We start from the raw sequence: 15,364 nt of genomic DNA, 5'->3' as shown, positions 1-15,364 counted from the left end.
CTCTCTTTGTCCTTTCTCTGGGACTCCAAGTCCTGGTGCTTCTTAGCAGTACTAGCTACATCACCGCTGCTTTTATGCTTGCTTCTGGACATCCTGGGCTTGAAATCAAGATACTGTACCCTATACAGTCCTGTTCAGTAAAGTACATGAACGTACAACCCCGTGTAGAAGATGCATGCGTGGGACAATATGCGCCAGACATGTGAACTAACTTATGTGATTGGACATGCGAATGCACATCTGCGTCTTTGAAAGTTTGAAACTTGAAGATTCGTATGTAGGGGACTTAGCTGTAATCCACATTTATAGCTGAATACTTAGCTTGGTGTTCAGCTTGGTATTCAGTTAGGAATACCTGATTGGTAGATAGCTGAATACTTACCAATACAAGCACTGCTAGTTTGATGAGAATAACATTCTACTTGTTCTGGATCTCAGTTTTCCTCTCTTCTGTTGGCAATGTGGGGACTGCCTAGCTCCCATGTTGGTTCCTCTTGCCACTCTGTCTATATAACTTGATTTTGGCTTCATTCCATATTTTGTTATTTTTCTTCACCTCTCCTCCTGTGCCTCATCCCTCTCCTGGCCTGAATAGAGTGATTTTCCAATAATGAAATTTAAAGTAATACTGTGTGTGGGCAGCTGCTACTCTTCCCTTTTCTCCTTCTTAAATTTGTTACCTTATTGTAAAGAAAAGCATTTATAAATAGGATTGCCAGCAGGACATTTTCTTCCCTCTCACCCTCCCAGGAAGTAAGAACAGTAGGTGTCTTATAGCCGATTTTCCTTCTTCTTTGCCTAGAAAACCTCTGTGAGAGGAAGGGCTCCAAGCCCTACCGTTGTTGGCTCGCTGGCAGAAAGTCTAAATTAAGATGGAAATTCCCATTTTATGCAGAATAAAGTAGGAGGTTGAGTGTTTTCCCTTCATTGTTTCAATGCAGTTTTTGTAATTGTTACAGGTTTCTTGTCTAAATAAGATGGTCTTTCTTTCCAGTGCTTTTGAAGATGTGAGACATAGGACTGTATCACTCAGCAAAAAAATGTTTTTAAATCCTCAGGTAGGAAATGAAATCTAGATTGCAGTATCCTTCCCCCACCTTTAAGAAAGACCCAGAAACTCCTAGGGAACGGGGGTTGCCGGGTATTTAGAGGGCGTCTAATATTTTAAAAGCTGCAATTAGCATCTCTTTTGAAAGCTGCAATTGCTTCTCACTTTGTGCAGCAGTTCAGCCCCCAGAAAAACGTGGAAATGATTTCCTTGTTCTGTCATTAAGTGCTTTAACACAGAAAACAAGAACAAATGTTAAGGAATCCTTATGGTTGTGACAGAATTCTGAGAAGCAGATTTTATTTTTATTTATTTGGCCTGTTCTGTTCTTCTTGAGGTTTCTACTGACCAGCACAACACACCAAGTTTCATTTTGGTTGACCCACTTACTGTAAAAAAATCAGTTTTCCCTCCCCGGCATTCAGAGGAGTTTTCAAATCTTAAAAGAGTTGAAGGACGTGTGATTATGGTGTGGGTGGGGTGGAAGTATTTTATTAAATTGAAATTACTTGAGGCATCTGTCTTGAATATTTGCTGTATGTTATTTTTAAGAGACTTACCACTGAATTATTAGTCATCTGCCTTGTCCTTGCCTAACCCTGCAAGTGTAGGTTAGGTCACCATGCTTCCCCCGTAAGCCTTTGTACACCCTGCCTTGGTCTTGATTGTGATACTCAGACTCTTACTTTGCATTTTAATCATCTGTCCACTTATCTGTATGCCCCACTAGACTGTAAACTTTGTGAGAGCAGGGAAGGTATCTCTGTTTTTCACTCTTTTATGCTCTGTGCCTTGCTTATAGTAGGCGCTCATCAAGTACTTCCTGAATATTATGGATGTTTGGATAGTTAAATGAATGATCGTGCTAAGAATTATTGCTTCCATTTTAAAGATAAATACCTTGAGGGTTTGAGAGTTTAAATATTTTGCCCTAGGTTGTACCACAAATATGTTGCAAAGCCATAATTTGCACCTGGCTCATTTTGACTACAAAAAAGCATTTTCTTCTGATTATTTCATATCATATATATACCGTGATAGGTGTTTAAAATAGAGGGATATCTAAAGGATATCTCTTTTTTTCAAGAAGGGTTAGGAAATGCTGTAAAGAAAGGGTAACATTTTAGTTGGGCTTTGGAGGATGAATAGGAGCCCTCTAGGAATCTAGTGATGAAAATATGAAGAGGAGAAATGGTCATTTCAGGCAATGGGAGCTACAAGAACAGAGGTAGAACCTTAGTACGATAGTTCTTAGGTTCTAAAGACAAGTAGACCTGGGTTCAAATCTTGTCACTACCATTTCCTTTTGGCAAGGACTTCGGCAAGTTACTTAACCTCTCTGAGCCTCAGTAAATGGGAATAATAGTAATCAGGAGCATAACTAGGTTTTGTGCATCCTAAAACTTAAACAATTTGGTGGGACCTATTTAAGATAAAGAGTATAAACTATTTTTGTAAATTTTATAGACATATGACTGTGCTTTGAAAGGGGTTGGTGTGCCTGTGAGGCCTTAAAGCTAATGTGGTAATGATAATCTTTGTAATAGGGTGCTTGTGATCCTTAATTGAGATAAGTCATCTGAAGTAGTTTACGCAGTGCATATAGATAATGCTCAATAATTGTAGCTATAATTTTTTTTTAAGAGCAATGAGTGTTCCAGTGCAGCTGAAGCTTTAGGTGGTTACCTTCAAATCAGGCTGGAAAAGTAAGCTGAAGCCCAACTAGGAGATGCAGTTTGAGCTACTGGAACTGCGTTAGCAGGAGTGACTTGATCAGATCTGATTTGATGAAGATAATCCTGGCAATCATGGGGACAGGAGCTCTTGGTAGAAACCCTGAAGGCAGGAGCCCAGTTTGAGCCCTGTCTGCTGTCCCCAGTCCGTACTTCATCAATTGTCCTTGGGTATATTCTATGCTTTTCATAATGACCTGCATTTCAGTGCCCATAATGGTACAGATACATTAAATAATATATGACCAACAACTAACATATTTTTATTATGAATTTTAAATGGTATATTTATTTTTATAAATGGATACTTAACTACCTGAGGAAAAATTATGGTCTTTAGGAAACATTTTTTAATAACACTTGAGCATGCTGCTGCTGCTGCTAAGTCGCTTCAGTTGTGTCCGACTCTGTGCGACCCCGTAGATGGCAGCCCACCAGGCTCCCCCGTCCCTGGGATTCTCCAGGCAAGAACACTGGAGTGGGTTGCCATTTCCTTCTCCAATGCATGAAAGGGAAAAGTGAAAGTGAGCATGAGGAGTTGTAAAATAATGTGTTTTTTAATAAATATATATATATATTCATGTTGGCCACAAAACTTTTTTATCACTTCTGTGTCAGGGGTTACATTAATTTTTGCTTTATGAGAACAGCCTTTTATTACAAGCTTTTATTGTATTGACCTTTAGAATGTATAAACATAAGTAAGATAAGTAGTCCTATTATAAGGTTCTTTTGAAAGCTGCTTTGGGTTTCGCCTATTAAAATCCTTTTTGTGACTTTAAAAATTTTTATTAAGTAGTAGCTGATACTAAGCTTTTATTTACTTACGTACTGATCTTCAAACATTTTAAGATTAGTCTCTTAGTGATGCTTCAGATTATGTCATGGTCATTCATTGTCTCTTGGAATTTTCCCATTCTTCTCTATTCTGTTGCTTTCTCATCTTCTTTGTTGTGTTAGCCTTGCCAATGGTTTTCCTAATTCAGTCTTTTAAAAACATTTTAAATTAGAGGCTGATTGTGTTACAATGTTGTGGTAGTTTCTGCTGTAGGACAAGGTTAATCAGCTGTAAGTGTACATACGTCCTCGCTCTCTTGAGCCTCCCTGCCCTCCTCCCTGTCCCGCCCTGCTGTGCTGTCACGGAGCGCCCAGCGCAGCCCCTGTGCTCTGCAGCTGTCTGCTGCTGGCGCTCTGTTTTACCCATGGCAGCGTATATCTGTCAGTGCTGCTTCTCTCCGTTCATCCCACCCGCTCCTTCCCCTGCTGTGTCCACAAGCCCATTCTCTACATCTGCATCTCTAGTCCTGCCCTGCAAATCGATTCATCAGTACCATTTTTCTAGATTCCGTATATATGCATTAATATATGTATTTGTTTTTCTCTTTCTGACTTACTTCACTCTGTGTAACTGGCTCTGATTCATCCACCTGTGGCACTGCCTTAAACATAATGCAGTTTTTCTGCCAAGAAATACTAATACTGTCGAGATCTTGAGCTCGGTCTCAGTATTGAACCACACCTTTGGCTTTCTTTCAGCATTGGTATTCTTCTGTTCCCTTCCCAGGAGACTTGGAAATGTCAGTTGACAAAGCATTGCTTTGTTCTGAGGTCAGCATGGTCCCGATAATGCCTTTAAATGTGCATAGATGTTATATAGATACACACAGTATTTGCAGACCGTTGTGAGCCTTCAGCCTTCTGATATTAATGAGGTCATCATCTGTATGGGCTTTGGCATCCTCAGGTTCAGTCTCTGATTGAAGGTTATGAGAGTGGAAAGAAAGGATATAAAAAAATAGTATGTTAGCTTAGCTGCTATTATAAAATATCCTAGACTAGCAGTCTATATGGAGAAGGCAATGGCACCCCACTCCAATACTCTTGCCTGGAAAATCCCATGGATGGAAGACCCTGGTACGCTGCAGTCATGGGGTCGCTAAGAGTCAGACATGACTGAGTGACATCACTTTCACTTTTCACTTTCATGCATTGGAGAAGGAAATGGCAACCCACTCCAGTGTTCTTGCCTGGAGAATCCCAGGGACGGGGGAGCCTGGTGGGCTGCCGTCTATGGGGTCTCACAGAGTCGGACATGACTGAAGCGACTTAGCAGCAGCAGTCTTTAAACAACAGGTCTATTTCTCACAGTTCTGGAGGCTGGAAGTCAGAGATTGGGGGCCAGCGTGTTCAGTTCAGGTGAGTATTCTCTTTTGGGCTGCAGACTGTCATCTTCTCATTGTATCCTTGCGTAACTGTAAGAGAGCGACGAAGCTCTCTGAGTCCCTTTTATAAGAACGCCAATCTCATTCATGAAGACTCTGTTCTCATGACCTAATTACCTCCCCAAATCTCTACCTCCTAATACCATCATATTGAGGAGTTTGGCTTTTTTTTTTTGTTTTAAGATTTTTTGATGTGGACCATTTAAAAAATCTCTATTGACTGGTTTCTGTTTTATGTTTTGGATTTGGGGCTGCAAGGTATCCTAGCTCCCTGACCAGGGATCAAACCCACACCCCCTGCACTGGAAGGTAAAGTCTTAACCAGTGGACCATCAGGGAAGTCCCCAGCTTTACTCTTTAGCTACCAAGCTTCTACCAGCATTCATGACAACTGTAACATTTTTCTAATCCTTATCATCATCAGTGATTTATTGATTACCTATGTACCTCACATCGTATTAGCTGCAATGCTTATACATCATCTTCCCAACCCAAGAATTGAACCAGGGTCTCCTGCATTGCAGGTGAATTCTTTACCAATTGAACTATGAGGGAAGCCCATCATCATATTTATTTAACCCATAATTTACAGATGAGGAAACCAAGACTCAAAGAGGCAGTGACTTGTTCAGTCTCACAGCTGCTTCCTTAGCTCCTGTGATCTTTGTTTTTATTCATTTGGAATTTCATTTCATAGACCTTACTGCTTAGACCATTGCTTCTGATATCTTGGATTCTATAAGGCTCCTCTCAAACATTTTCTCCCCCTTACCACTAACTCCTCCCCATGACCTCTTTATGACCCCTGCCTGTTCCCTTTCTGTTTACTTCCTTCTGTGACCCACTTAGTCATTTCTGCTTCCTTTTTCCAACATTCTCTTTTCCACTTGAACTTTTTTTCTATAGCCACTTCATCACTAGCCTCCAAAATCAGATCAGTTCAGCCATCTCCTATCTGTTTATAGTCTCTTCTGAGCTCTGTTGGAGAAAATCCCATGACTGTCAATTGATTCCATTTCAAATAAATTTCTAATTTACCCAGACCCTTCAGTGCTCATGGTGAGTTTACCTGGCCTATCTTGGCTTCCTTTCTCTTCCCCGCATTTGTTGTTCTGTCACTAAGTTATGTCCGACTCTTTGGGGCCCCATGGACCGCAGCACACCAGGGTTTCTTGTCCTTCTCTATCTCCCAGAGTTTGCTCAAACTCATGTCCACTGAGCCGGTGTTGCCATCCAACTGTCTTGTTCTGTCATCCCCTTCTCCTCCTGCCTTCAATCTTTCCCAGCATCAGGGTCTTTTCCAATGAGTCATTGACTGCTCCATAACTTTTCACATTCTTCATCAGCACAAATCCTCCAACCTCCAGAGGCTGAGAACATATAATTTTTCAGGAATAATTCCCCTTAACTGTCCTCTTTACTACCTCAAAGTATATCTGCATCCGACTTGTCCTTTTACTCCTTTTCAAAAACAGAAGCTCTCCTCTTCTTCAGTGGTAACTCCATGAACCTGAACTATTCTTTGCGGACTGTTTCTGGGAGTTGGCCTGTGCACAGCCTTGCTCTCTTATATCTCCAGTCTCTTACACCCTGTTTGCCTGTCTCCACCTGCAATCAGGTACAGGCTGGTCTTACCAATTGCTTCCCTCAGTTCTGCCACGTCTCATAGTGTCTCCTTTATGGCCAGACTTGGACAAGAAAGGCATGTGCACCGCCTCCTCCCCACGTCCCCACCTTCTGGTCAGTCTTTCCCACTGGCTGCCACTGACTTCTTTAAACCAGATCTGATTATCTCTTGTCAGTTTTCATTCTTCTTAGTCTTTGTGCAGCATTTGACAATACTGACCACCCTTTTCTCCTATTATTTTGGTCCATTTTGAGTTTTGGAATATTATTTTCCTGTTTCTCCTCCCCTTCCCATTAAATAGTTACCTGTTTGTCTTTGTCCACCTGCCCCTTTATGATTTTTCCCCAGTCTCTGACCTTGGTCCACTTCTCTGTGTGGGTAATCGTCTCCTGAGCATTGGACTTACATTTCTACCTTCCCCTGGGCTATGCTGGGGGAGAATACATGCTCCTTCATTGGTCCTCTCCTCCTCTTGTTTCCTGGCTAACTGTATCTTTGTATATCCAGTCATCCGAGCTAGAAATCTGGAATTGTCTTTGACACTACTTCTGCCTTTCCCTCTGCCACATCCAGCCACTAAGCCCTAGCAGTTTTCCCTTGAAATATCTGTATTTTGTTGTCCATTCTTAGCACTGCTAAGAATCTCCATGGACTATTGAAATGGCCCTTTAATTTCCTTCCTCTATTTTGCTGCTGTGCTAGATTTCTGAGACAAGCTGCTCAAACTATTCCTGTGTTCAGAATCATTCAGTATCTCCACTTCACACGCAGGGTCCGTCCTGGACCCCTGGCCTGCCTTCGGGGCCCCTCTCCATCAGGCCATGTGCCTCCCCACCGGCTCTTCTTCAGCAGCTCCAGCCAGCATCCTGACTCAGCTCTGCCTCCTGCCGAGTCCTAGCACAGGTGGTTTACTCTGCTTTCCCACCTGTCTCTGCTTGGTTATGTATTTCCTGGCCTGGCTCACTAGTTTTCTTTCTGATAAGGCGTTTGTGACCCATCCAGGCAGAATACCTTTTCATCTCTTACAGGATTTTGTTCACAACCCCCTATTCCCAGCCCCTGCCCCGGGTTTCCCGAGACAATCAGCTGTATGTGATTCTCTCTCTCTTCTGCTGGCTTTAAGGCTTCTCAGAGGCATCTTTGCTTTCTCAGGTTCCAAAGTATAGAAAGCGCCTAATAAGTATTTATTGAACTAAACGTTGGTTAGCATATCTAGGTTCACACATGTTAAGCAGAGGGCTGATTAGGGGCCTGTTATTATTGCAAGCACAGGAAGCACTAATAGCAAGCACACAACGTTTCAGCATTAGCTTTAATACACAGTAATCTGAGAGCTTATTTTTTTCTAGAAATGTGACTTTACTAAAATAAGAGAAAATACATGTTAACCAAGCTTGCATCAATATAATTTTGGTGTTCAGATGAACCGAAAACTCATGTGATGGTTGGCTGAGTCAAGTTGGGTGTCAACAATCTGTCACCTAACAATTGAGCTCTTTATGATTGTTGAAGAGCACATATTAAGTTCCTCCAGAAAAAAGAATCTATTAAAAGTTATGTAGGAAGGGGAAAGAATAGTTATATAGCATTTTAGTTAACCAAAATCAGATTGTTAAATCTTTGGGTCCCTGACCTGCTTAGAGAACACTATAGAAAAATGCTTACACTTCTTTCAAAGCTGATTTTATCACAGAGCATAGCCTTTTTGTGTTAATATGATGCCAATAAAACATTATTCAGCTGTGCTTCTGCTAGAGTATGAAATCACATTTGTGGAAATATGCATATAATATGATTATATGCATATATGCATATCGATATATACATATAATGCATACATTTTGTGTGTTGCTAATTTACAAGCACTACAACTGGAAACCCCACTGCAAAGCCATAAAAAGCCCAGGAGTATAGAGGCAGTTATAGATAAACTTATTTTTACCCAGTGTTTGTTTTTTTCCTCATTTGTTCACTAAATCTTAAAATACAGGACTTACATATATGATACCATATTGCCAAATGTATTTTTTCTTTTAATTATCAATGATACCATGAAAACAAATCACTTTTTTAAAAATTGAGTATAGTTGATTTATTGATACAATATTGTATTAGTTTCAGATGTATGGCAAAGTGTGAAACAAATCACTTTTTTCCTTGTAGGTGCTTTTGCCTGGGTAGTTAGAACTCAAACCAGGGTAACTGGTAGATTATTTTTTTCTTCCTTAAGGGACTTGGGAAAATGGGGAAATGCAAGGAAGAAGAAGTAAGTGTGGCAAAACACATGGCGGTTTTGACCTACATCAGATCATAGGGTCCTTTGGTTCAAGTTGTTTGAACCTTAAGACATTATTGCACTGTTTTGCTGGCAAAGACCTTAACTTTAATTATTCATTATGTTTTGCTGTTTTTGATAGTCAGTTTATAGTTTTATTTGTTAATTATTTGTACAGTATTTATGTCTATAATTATTAGATATTTTTCTACCATGATTAGATAACTGGGCTGTTTAAAAAAGAAACTCCTCCAGAGTAGCTAAATTTTTAAAGTCACTACCTACATCTGCCAAAACAGATTAGTAGCACATTTCCAGAACAGAACAAATTGTCTTGATCTCCTTACCTAACACTATGTTTTGTGTCAAATCCAACTGCTTTCAGAGCAAGAATTCTTGATGGAAGCTTATATTTTGACATAAAAATTTGGGGGGCTGCAATGTAAGGTAATTTTATCCTTCATTTGCAGGCTGGATATTGCTATATTATTCGTTTACGGTATTCATACTGTAAAAATACTATATAATCATGCTAAACTTGATCTAGTCTTAGCTCGCTAAACCCTGTTGAACTCAATGGGCACATGAATTTTCTATATGAGAAATTTAAATCTCTTGGTTATTTAAATAAGTGCTACTTTGTAAAATAATATTTACACCTCAGGTCTCCCTTCCTTTGTAATCATATCTTTGTCTTTGCCGAGGATTTTTTGTTGGTTTTATATTTCAGATTGATTAGGTATCCTTATGGTAATGATAAAAATTGGCAAGGCCGAATTAAAACTTTTATCAGAATATTTAAACATTGGTGTTCTAATAAAAAAAATTTCTTTATGGACTATTACTGAGAATTCTTTTGGGTTCAGTCCTATGGAAAATTATTAAAAAATCTTAATTACAGTAATAAATAGTACATTCTCTTTTGTCTGTTAATATTTCTTTGCTTACTCAGGCTCATACCCTACTCATTATTTGTCTGTGTCAGGTGATAGAGAATATTCAGTTGATAAGGACTGAATCACAGGACAAATGCTTCAAGTGTCTTGAGGCATTATATTGTGGAGGCTAAGACTTTGGGCTTTGTAGCCAGACTGCTGGAGTTCAAATTCCTTCCTAGTTGCATGATCTTAGGCAAGTTGCTTTAATGTTTTGTTCCTCAGTTTCGCCATCTCTAAAATGAGCTATTCAGAGCATTTAATGAGCTAACACACATAAGATGTTTAGAATTGTGCCTAGTATGTAGAAAGTACTCAATAAGTGTCCTTTTACAGAATAATTGACCTGTGGCATATCTAACTTATCAAGAATTCCAGTTAGTTGTACTTCAATTAGTCTATCTTTTGAACAATAAAATCAATAATGATATTGTTTATACAGTACATGATGCATTTAGATTTTTACTGTAAAAATTAAAATGGCTAATAACTGGCTATTGTGTTTTCTGAAACATGAATAGCTTTAGGATACATGTACATTTAGAAAACAAATGAACCAGATACCCTGAATACAAGCCCATCATATAAACACGTGGTGCTTGAAATCTAAATGTCATTGTCACTATTGTCCCCCCAGTTAAAAGGCCTTGAAATACTAGTTATACTTTTTTCAAGTGCATAGGTCATGTAGATTTTAACAGTTCTCTTCCTTCCCTAAGTCCACTTCCATTAAGATTTTCGTTTTAGACTGAAAATGAAAAGGAGTTAATTTATTCCAAAACATTGATGTCAGAATAATGTGCTAAACCTGTTTTACAGGTCTCTTATTTTTTTTAACTTTATTTACACCATATAAAGAAACCATGGAATATGTTTGGTTTTGAGAACTTTGGTATCATATTTTTATCCCACAGTACTTAATATATTCATACTACTGATGTTCAGTCATAGTTGAATGAATTAACCAGCATGACAGAAGACTAATGAGTATATACTTCACGTGAATGATTGAAATCCTTAATATTCTAGGAAATATTTCCATTTTTCAGTTCAGTGTATATCATGATTCCATAAATCATGCAAATATATGTACAGACATATTTTTTCCGTGTATATTGATGCATGTATAAAACACTTTGCCCTGGGAGAAAGTTAGTTTCACAATGGTAACTTGTCTAGCATCTGTTCATTTGCTGTATCTCTATTTATTGAGAGTTGATAAAACTTTAAGATACTTGCAAAAACAACTTTGTTGTAAATTTTCAAGCAATCACAGGAGCTTTATAATTTCTGTTAGTGATAACATGAGTAACTTTTCTAGTTAGAGCAAAAGTGAAAGTTAAAATATTGCCAAGAAAACATTGGCCAATGTATAGCCTGCATATGTGGCATTTTTGCAGCTACAAAGAACTTGTGGCTCTGCCCTCTTGGCCTACTGGCCAGATTTCAGAAGAAACTGGGATAAAGCACCGAGAAAAATGGTAGTCCACTTTTAAGCTCTAAATGCTAGGTTGGCAGCTGTTGTCTCACAAGTTAAATGGGCTTCAAGGCATTGGACCAGTTTCACTGGACTTTCTCTTTTATTCTCTCTCTAAATTCAGGTGTATTTACAATATAGTACCCTAAGTCTTGATCATCTCTCCTGTTGTGAAGCTTTTACATAAACTACATCCTGTAGTCATTTTGCCAAACCTTTTCCTTTTTTTCCTAATGCTCTTGACCTTTAACCTCTTTGAAATTTGCAGCCTGAGAACACACCTACCCCCTACTCAACCTTCCCTTTCCACTCTGCCTAATCCTTTGCTTGTGAACAGTGTTACTCTTACTCTGTGTATATTATTGCTTAATGTTGGCACATTTGTCTTTTCACTTTATGTCTGTATGACATTGTGGTCTTTTGCCCTTTGAGGGCAGGGACCATAACTTTTGACTCATGGTGTTGATAGATTCTTATGTACAATAGTAAATGGCTGTTGGTAGGATATAAAATTCACTGGGATTTTGAAACTAATCAAAGATAGTTTGAATCCTTTTGTAAATTATTTGCAAAATGAGCAGATTCTTTTTTTTTTTTTTTTTACTGATACTTACACTATCAAAAAATGGACTGGTCTCAGAACTGATGACCTATTAATAAAATGCTGCAGATAAATTTGAAAAATATTTATTGGAGGAAGAGAAAAGGGCATTTGGTAGCAAGCTTTGTTTTTCTAAGGTATTTGATTAGAATTGTGCAAAAATTGTTAATGTTATGTTTCTTCTAACTGCTGTTTGCTGCTCAAAAATAACTGTTGGTGGATTTTTCTGTACCTCTTTATCTTTCCCTGGCTTATGTCTGTTATCAGTGCATTCTGATTACATATCCCAAGCATGCTCCTTTTATACGTTGTTATCTAATGTGATGTGGGAAAAACTGTGTTTATTTTTTTGAAACTTGCCCACTGTTTATTATGTTATGACTGCAAGACTCTTCTGCACAAAAGCTTTTTGGGTCTTAAGATCAAATTTCAAAGTTAGAAGTGCTTTGTGTCCCCCTAAGTGGAAAGAATTTATAAGGTATTTATAACATTCAAACATTCTTAAGGTGTCTTATTTTTAAATGATGGCTAATTCTACTGCATTAGAAGCATTAATCTTCATTTGATATGTGTTGAATTAAAAAATATATATTCCTTAAATATACTTTAATAATCTTCAACTTAGTCTCAAATGTCATTTAATGCTATTCAGTAAAACTCAATAGTATTATCCAAAGGTAGAAGTGAGTTTAATGCCACCTATCAATTTCCAAATAATACTTAATTTTTAATCACTAGTACTAAATTAGTGAGCCTTTTAAAATATAAAGTTTTCTTGTAATCACTTTACCTTGAATAATAATTGAATATCTCATTTTTAGCAAATCCTTTGTTTCTCTCATCTTTTTCTATTCTTCTTAGTTTGTTTCATCTATCTTTTATATAACAGATCCAACTGCTTTGTGTTGAAGGGAAAAGCTGCATGATGTAGGAGAACTTTTGTGTGTGATGGAATTTAACCTCAGTTTATGTCTCTCCCTGCACAGTCCCTTCAGTCTGAATATGTTCATTACTAAGGCCTTGCCACTCCGGTGAAAGCTGTTCCACTCTTACATGCAGTTTCCTCATCTGGATGAGCAATGTAGAGAGAAAACAACTGCTTGCTGGAAGAATATCTCTGCCTTTTTACCTTAAAGTAAAGAGAGCACTCAGATAAGACCTTCATGAGACTTGAAACCAGAAAACTCTGGCTAATGACTACTCTGAATGCACTGAAACTATGTTTATGGAGACGTCAACTTTTTAAGACAGTTTTCATGTTGAATTTGGTATTTTGGAAGGTTATTTTTAATGTATTTCGGAAATACATTTATTACATTTACATGTACAGTGTTACATTATGTATCTATTGTGAACTTTAAAAGGCTATTTTGATAAATTTATAAATATATAAAATTATGTAAAAACTAGACTATATTTTGACTTAGATTTTCTTGCTGTTTCCTACCAAAAATTTGTATTTTGAATTTGTTTAGTATGGTTTTATCTACAATGAATAATAATTCCTCTTTATTAAGAAAAAGTAAAGGAGAAAGGTTTTAGAAAGTGATTTGTATGTTTCCACTACGAATATGGCACATCACTTCATTCTTTTGGGAAGTCAGTCTAATTCAATAAGTTTATCCAGGTTTATCTCTTAGCAAGAGTACAATTGTTTGATACGGCTTATTAAGATCATTTCTTTACCCTTTGTCTTTGTTGCTGAGCCATTTAGTTTTGCATCTTTGGAGGTTTTAACAAAATTTAACATCCAGTTGAAGATCAAAATTCACTGAATGTTTTTCCTTGAAAGCATAGTTTTTCTCTATGAAATGACTCAACAGTCCAAATGCTTTTACTTCTTTCCTTCTCACAAAAGAATTCTTAATCCAATTAGAATATTCTGATTTTGGTACAAGGTTTTTGCCTGTATTCACACATGGTCTGGCAAGTTTTAAATCAGCAAAGAGGATTCAAAGGATGCTGCTAAGTAGTTTTCTGTATTAATAAAGGAAACAAGCTTAAGACAGATCACACAGGCTAGCATATCTGAAACCTCACATGAAAATGAAGGGACTCCTAGGTACTTCACAGGCCTTTCATGTAAGTGTAATCTTACATTTAGGGTCCGGAAGCCTGTAAACCTTTTTTCCATGGGGAGTTGGGGAGTATTAGATCCTCATTGTCTTCCATGCTGCTCAAGAATGGACTACTCAGGCAGTCCAGTGGATTCGTATGAAGTGCTTTACTCTCAGCCACTGAGTTATTTATCAGGTATTTATTAGAAGGGGTACCTTGAGGCTGTTATACATGCTTCAGCAAAACATCTTGTTTATGTCTTACTTTTTAAAAAAGGCATTTGAATGAATGTTTGACTCAGGTTCGTTAACCTTCAAAAACTGCAGTACCAAATAATTGCACTAAACTGATTAAAAAAATGAATTGTATGTTTTAGGAATCAAAAATTAAGTGGAATTAAATTGTATACCTTTTCTAAAGCTAAAATAGTAAAATATTTTATAATGAGTTATTGTAAAAAATGATCAATTAATTGTATAGGAAAATGATAGTATTTTTTCAAAATTATCAGTGAAAAGTAATTGAGATGATATTTGAGGAGTGGGGGAAAGGGAACCATATAGACAGTTGTAGTTCTGTGAACACTAATTGTGTGCAGCTACTAAATGATTGTAAAATTGACTACTGTAAATTTTCCATAATTATGTGTATATATTAGTCATATGTATCTACATGGGTATGTCTTAAAATTATTTATACACATGTACATACATAGACAAATCAAGAAGAATATGTGTATAATATAGAAAGTATATAGCAAAGTGATTCTACTCCAATAATAAAGATTGACATGTATTTTGTTATGAATAGTTTACCTTTGAAAAGATATTTTGTTCTATTTTAAGGTGTAGAAGAATACACTGCTAATAAATAATAAAAGTTTTATGCAATTTACATTCTCCCTGTCTTTTGTCATTTGGATTTGGAGTATCAATGTATTGAAATATCTTTATAATTTTACATTTAATTCACTCTACATTTAATTCACTTTTGAGTTTCTAAAAATCTCCGTTCCAGATTTTTATTTACTTTCCAGGTTGTGGCTGTTCCTGAATTATGTGACAGTGAGCACAAAGAAATCTTATACTTCAAATTTCATAAGAATCCGATAATATCCAGCCTTGTATATTTAATTTTCCTTTTTGTTAATAAAACACTGTTCATGATCAGTGTTTGGGGCTTGCTTGATCATGGGAAATAGATGGGGAAACAGTGGAAACCGTGTCAGACTTTTTTTTGGGCTCCAAAATCACTGCAGATGGTGATTGCAGCCATGAAGTTAAAAGATGCTTACTCCTTGGGAGGAAAGTTATGACCAACCTAGATAGCATATTCAAAAGCAGAGACATTACTTTGCTAACAAAGGTCTGTCTAGTCAAGGCTATGGT

At 37.3% G+C, this 15,364-nt stretch overlaps 1 protein-coding gene across 5 annotated transcripts in view; it reads left to right on the top strand.

The window, feature by feature from the left end:
- Positions 1-14,870, top strand: part of CDC14A (cell division cycle 14A) — a 187,345-nt gene extending 172,475 nt beyond the window's left edge. For 4 of the 5 annotated variants that reach the window (XM_044944641.2, XM_025288204.3, XM_044944639.2 and 1 more), the window contains 2 exons: positions 4,930-4,977; positions 12,905-14,870. In XM_044944641.2, the coding sequence (XP_044800576.2) occupies positions 4,930-4,977; positions 12,905-12,934 (78 nt within the window). In that variant the 3' untranslated portion in view covers positions 12,935-14,870. The remainder of the gene's footprint in view (positions 1-4,929; positions 4,978-12,904) is intronic. The other variant, XM_025288205.3, reaches the window with a different exon arrangement.
- The last annotated feature ends 494 nt before the right edge of the window (positions 14,871-15,364 follow it).

This window comes from Bubalus bubalis, chromosome 6 (assembly GCF_019923935.1).
Source record: "Bubalus bubalis isolate 160015118507 breed Murrah chromosome 6, NDDB_SH_1, whole genome shotgun sequence".
Taxonomy (NCBI): Eukaryota; Metazoa; Chordata; class Mammalia; order Artiodactyla; family Bovidae; genus Bubalus; species Bubalus bubalis.
This window is presented reverse-complemented; position numbering and strand designations above follow the sequence as displayed.